This window comes from Nestor notabilis, unplaced genomic scaffold (genome assembly GCF_000696875.1).
Source record: "Nestor notabilis isolate BGI_N333 unplaced genomic scaffold, ASM69687v1 scaffold21521, whole genome shotgun sequence".
NCBI classification, from domain to species: domain Eukaryota; kingdom Metazoa; phylum Chordata; class Aves; order Psittaciformes; family Psittacidae; genus Nestor; species Nestor notabilis.
This window is the reverse complement of record NW_009914534.1, coordinates 20,847-26,361: the sequence shown is the minus strand read 5'-3', so window position 1 is coordinate 26,361 and position 5,515 is coordinate 20,847. Positions and strand designations below refer to the sequence as shown.

The window sequence follows — 5,515 nt, the reverse complement described above, 5'->3', positions numbered from 1 at the left end:
GGGGAGGAGGAGACTTAGTGAGGGCTAGCAGCTCTCCCCTAGCCCACAATATACAAAGCCGTGAGCGTATTTGCGCCTTTCTTCCACCAAACTAAGGTCCGGAGAAGGGACTTTTAACTCTGAAATGTTCATGAAACACTTTTTTTATAACACTTTTTCCAAAACTGCTGGAAGTGCTTAAATCCCTTGAAATACCCGCTCAAATAGGGCATCTGATTTTTTTACCCTTCAGATTGCAAAGCATGTTGAAAATTATTTTCCCCTTAGATGTAACGACGGCAATGGCTTCCTTCTCCCCTTCAGCCCTCGCCCATCCCCCCGCAATTGTTAATATAGATAGCACCACACCTCGGGGGGAGGGGAAAGGAACAGGGTAAGAAAAGATCCGTTTCCCTATAATATGTTTTGACATCCAACCTGTTAAAATCATGTTTGTAAGTAACCTTTGTTTCACTTTAACCAATGTTTAAAGAGTGCTGCTTTCCATTGTAATTTGTGCATGCATCTGAGCACCCAAGCTTTCCCTGTGACACCCAGCCTCCTCTCTTAAAATGCCCCATCAGATAGCTGGCTGCAGCAGCAGCAGCATTGCCTCTGGCCTTGCATGCAAACTTCAGGCTGTTCTGGCCTGGCATACCCCTGCCAGGGCCTGCTGTCACTCATGGACCCTCTACCGCTGGGCTCCCTTGCAGGGACCACAAGTGTCCTGAGTATATCATTGCATGTAGGGCAGGAAATGGAGGCACCAGTCTGTCTCGAAGTAATATGAACTGGTGGAAAGGTGACAAAGTAAATCACCCAGTCAGTTTTCTCATCCTAGTGCAAAACAATTTTCAGAAGATCTTACATAGTGACTGTTACAGATCCTTAGTGCTGCTAGTTGTCTGTGGTTTAGACACTGGAGGGCGACCTAGAGAAAAGGTTAAAATTCATAATGCAGAAGGAAGGCATAGTTGGTTCTTTATAAGAAAAAGTATTTGTGATACAGTTTAGCTGTGATGTAATACTGTCCTTGTTGTTTCTTGCAGGATACAAACAAAATAATGAAATCAAACCTTAAGCACTCTTTCAAAATGAAATGTGATTTTGGTTGTACGTCTCTTCATGCTGGGTTTGCACCACTGAAGTCTACTGTGGAGAAAACAAGACTGGAAAAATCCAGCTCCTTGAATTATGAGGAGGGCTTTTGTAAAAGGTGTGCTGAAGAGCATCAGAAAATACTCCTTAGTGACTCATACCATGTGGCCAGCAGAAATCTAACTCCTGAAGATGAAGGAAGACCTGTACATAACAAAGAAAACAAACAAGTAAGCCAGAGACTTGATGAAGGTATCTATGAAACAGAGGCCCTGGAAAACAGTAAATTTAATGAGGACAGTGGTTATTCCTCTATATTAAGTAATCAATACACTGATGCAATAGAACATGAGGATATTATACCTTTGGCTGGGAATCTCTGCGGAACACCAATGCATTGCCTCATGAAGAACCAAAACCAAACACAGCTTTCAAAGAAAACTTTGTTGCCAGTGATCCATTATGAAGAAATGATTTGCTCAACTTTGAAAAAAAGTGGTAAAAGAAATCTTAAGTCTTGGGCTGCAGTAGACAAAATTGCTTTTATGGGAAAGGTTGAACTTTGCAACCTAATTGGAAAGAAAATGGGATTAGATAAAATAGACATTCTTGCTGAACTCTTCCAAAAGGACCTGAAGCATATATTAGCAAACATTTTAAGGCACCTTGGTGAGATGGATTTAATCAAGTAAGTATATTGATCTCATTGTGTTTTATTGGGAAAGGGAACAACCTAATCAGGTGGCTTAAGAATGTTTTAGATATGGAGCTTGTGACATATGCTCACTGGTTAGTACTACGCTGTAATATAGTAAAACATGAACTGTCAATGTAGGCCATGATATATATGGAGGATGCATCTTTTCCCTAGAAGGCAAATTTATAGATTACTCCTGTGAACATATCCCATCTTCTACATGAAAGAAAAAGATAACATAGTTATTCCCACTGTTAAATAAAAAGTTTTTCCCTTTTCTAAGAGGTAACTGATATGTTTGTATTGTCATTGCAGTTTTGCCAAAGTCAGCGCAACATGGCAGAAAATTCTACAAGAAGATAAATGGATTTTCCAAATGTATAGTAAAGCTGTGAAAAACCTTTCTGTAAGTTTCTGCATTTGTTAGATATTTCAAGCCTAAACCAGTTATTCAGGATTCCTCCCAGGCCTAAGAAATCACAGAAGAGTTTCTTAGGCTGAAAACATTGTCACTGGAGTATCTGAGTTCTGTTAGGATGCCCTGCTTCAAGTGTTGCTGGTCACTTCACTCTTTGGAGCCCAAGAAAGGCTGATAGAGAAGGTTACCCAAGGAGAGATGCAGGTATTCTTAAGGTCTTCCACATGTTCTGTGTTACAGAGGAAGGCAGGAAGGAGAGGCTCAGTTCCAGCACTGCCCACTGGGCAAGCCCTAGAGGCTCTAAGCAGAGGCTTGCTTGCTTGAGCTGCAGAAAACTGAGCTTTCTGCACTGTGAGCTATTCCTAATGCCTATTTGTTCTGTGAAATAAAAAAAGTAGATTAAGCATTGTGCTTTACCACGGCAGGACTCTTTAAAACACAAGGGGTGTTTTTATTCCTTAAGAAGGGAAGATACAATGAAGCAAGTCTTGGGATCCGCAACAGAATCAGGTAGTCAGCTAGTTAGGATTTTATGTAGTATGTTTCTAGCCTGTTGGGGTGAAACAGTTGGACACCACTGAACATTCATCCCATAACGTTTGATTTCCTCCCTGCCATTGTATGCTTTCCTTCAACCTGAACTGCAAGCTTAGAAAATTGGTGGGATGAGTTTACTTCTTAAAGCTGCAAGCATCCCTATTCCCCATAAAGGATTTGAAATATTGCTTTGTGCTTTAAAACACTTCAGTGACTAGTTTACAATGCTCTGCCTAAATAATTATGATGTGTTAATATGATAGCACATTGCATTAAGTAATAGATGATGGGTTTGATGCTCTGAGCTAGGGGTCTGCTCTATGCATACAGACTGTGCAATAGTCATTGCTCAGAAAGCTAAGGTAAAATAAGTAGCATACTACTTGGTATGATGCTTTGTTAGTGGAAACTAGGCAGGAAGAAGGATCAAAAATAACTTGTTGGCTTCTATTAAACAAAAAGTCAGTATCAGATAAGTCTCTTCTCAAATTTTCTTCTTTTTCTTTTTATTAGAATGGCACTAAGGCACCAGAGCATGCTGCAACAAGGGATTATGTTCTCTACCGAGCAGCTTTAGCTTCCATTCAGAAAGCAACCCCACCAAACAACTTGAATAAAAAAGGCACCAGATCCAAAGCATCTAAGAATCACAGCAGGCTGATGGAGTTTTCTGAGGTAACTGGTGATTTCCATTCATCTTTAATTTCTCACATGTTATCTGGCATGCAATCAGCTTGTAAAGTGTGTTTCTGAAAGAAGTATCTCCAATTTGAAGTGCTTGTAACTCTTACTAGTATTTCTTCCAGATCTTGCTTATTTGCTTTTCCTTATTTTGAGACTATGTCAGAAGTGGAGAATATCGATACACTGGGTTGTTCTACAATTATTTTATTTTATTTTATTTTACTTTTTTCTTCCCAGGTGCCTAGGTACCCTCAAAATGCCTTAGTGATGTTTTGTGGGTCTGGTTGGGGTTATTTTGGCTTAAATTTTGGCTTGGATCATATATGAAAAAGTCTAGTAATTTCCTTGTAATTTCCATGGGCTTATAATGAATCATGTTGTCCAGATAAGCTAGAAAACTGACAATTTTGCTTCAACACTGGTGGGCAATTAAAAAAAAAAAAAGACCAAAGACTAAGTAGTTTTTTTAGGTCTTATTTTTTTTAAATTAAACAGATGGATATTTCTTCTGTTTATTCTATGGTTTTGGTTTGTTTTTTTCTTTAATTATCTAACATTAAAATGTTTGGGTGTTGTTTTTGATTACATAGTTTTAGTGTAATGCACATTTGGAGTTGTCAACAAATGGCCCAACAGCCTTAAGTTTCTTTTCACCTTGTTATCTTATTTAAGCGTTTTTGTCCCCCCACATGTAGGTGCAGGTCTACATTGCAAGTCTTATAGGACTTGAAAATATTTATTGTAAGTCACTGATTATTAACAAGCAACAGATTTTCCTAACTAGAAAAGATTTTATACTCAAGCTCAAAAGTCTTATTCTGCAATTTGGTGCAATAGGAGAAGAGGATATAATAGCACTGGAAATTACGATTGAGCTGCTCCAGTACTACTGTATCACACTTTATAGCATTAAGAATTTGAAAGTTCAACTGTACACTGAAGTAGCAGTCTAAAAGCACTCATAATTTAGATTATATAAACATTTTGCTTTTAACAGTTAAATGGATATAAAGTGTTATATGGGTCTATGATTTTCTAATACTGAATGATTTTGAATAGTAGATCTGTTTTCGTGTCAAAAGATTAACTGAGAGAGTTAGAATTGCTGCCATTTGGTGTTTCAGGCCGAGTACTCTACAGCTGAGATTTTTGGGACATATTGCTTGCTTTTCAAAGATGTTACTGATTTAAATGGTATTCAGATTTATTCTCTCTCTCTTTTTTTTTTTTTTAAACTAAGGTTAACTAAATCACCATCTTTGAATGAAGTTTGGAGGATTCAGGAGGGCTGTGTTTCTTACTGCTTTGCATTTAGTCTGTGCTTTAAATTTAAAGACTTGTAAATCTGCTACCTCTATTCCTGTCCAAAGTCACTGCAGTTATAGCCTGATTATTCCTGTTCAATCTCCCGTCAGAATTTGATATAACCAGAGTTAGGTTAAATTTGTGGTTTCTTTCTAGAGTAGGAGAAGTTACAATATGTTTTGTGGCACGTTAGGTAACAACAGGCAATGTTTGGGGTCTGTATTTACCCTCCACTCACAATTTTCCAACAGGCTGCCAAGACCTTGAAGAATACTGAAAGCCTTAAAGTCTGCCACCGCTGTGGCTCCCCTGCAAAGTATGACTCCTATCTACAAAGAGCAACATGCAATCGTGAAGGTTGCGGCTTCGACTTTTGCACAAAATGCATGTGCAGTTACCATAGCTCCAGTGACTGTGTGAGTGGCAAACCAGTGAAACCCAGCTCAAAGCTAGAACTGCTTCCTGGGACTAAGAAAAGCAAACGGAATCTACAGCGATTGTGATCTATCCATCCCAATACAGATTGTCAGGGTTTTTAGGATCTGAAGTTATCTTCAAAGAAAACCAAACAAGAAAAATGCTTTCTGCTATTCTGTATTTTTTAAGCTAATTTTATTATTTGTCTGTGCTATATGGTTGTGTTAAAATTCCTAGGAATCATCACAAAAATCCATTCTAAAAACGCTTACTAATCTATAAATGAAAAAAAAATCTGCATATGAATTCAAATAATATTTTAAATGTTGTCCTGGCAATTTGTCTATTGAACAAAACAAAATAGCTTTGGGAAGTAGCCT

General features: G+C 38.1%; 1 protein-coding gene across 1 annotated transcript; it reads left to right on the top strand.

Annotated features, from left to right (window-relative positions):
* The first annotated feature begins 1,029 nt into the window (after window positions 1-1,029).
* Window positions 1,030-5,221, top strand: FBXO5 (F-box protein 5). The gene is made up of 4 exons (XM_010023707.1): window positions 1,030-1,765; window positions 2,090-2,180; window positions 3,243-3,404; window positions 4,970-5,221. Exons 1-4 carry the CDS (start codon window positions 1,044-1,046, stop codon window positions 5,219-5,221), a joined length of 1,227 nt encoding a protein of 408 aa, XP_010022009.1. The 5' UTR covers window positions 1,030-1,043.
* Window positions 5,222-5,515: the final 294 nt, after the last annotated feature.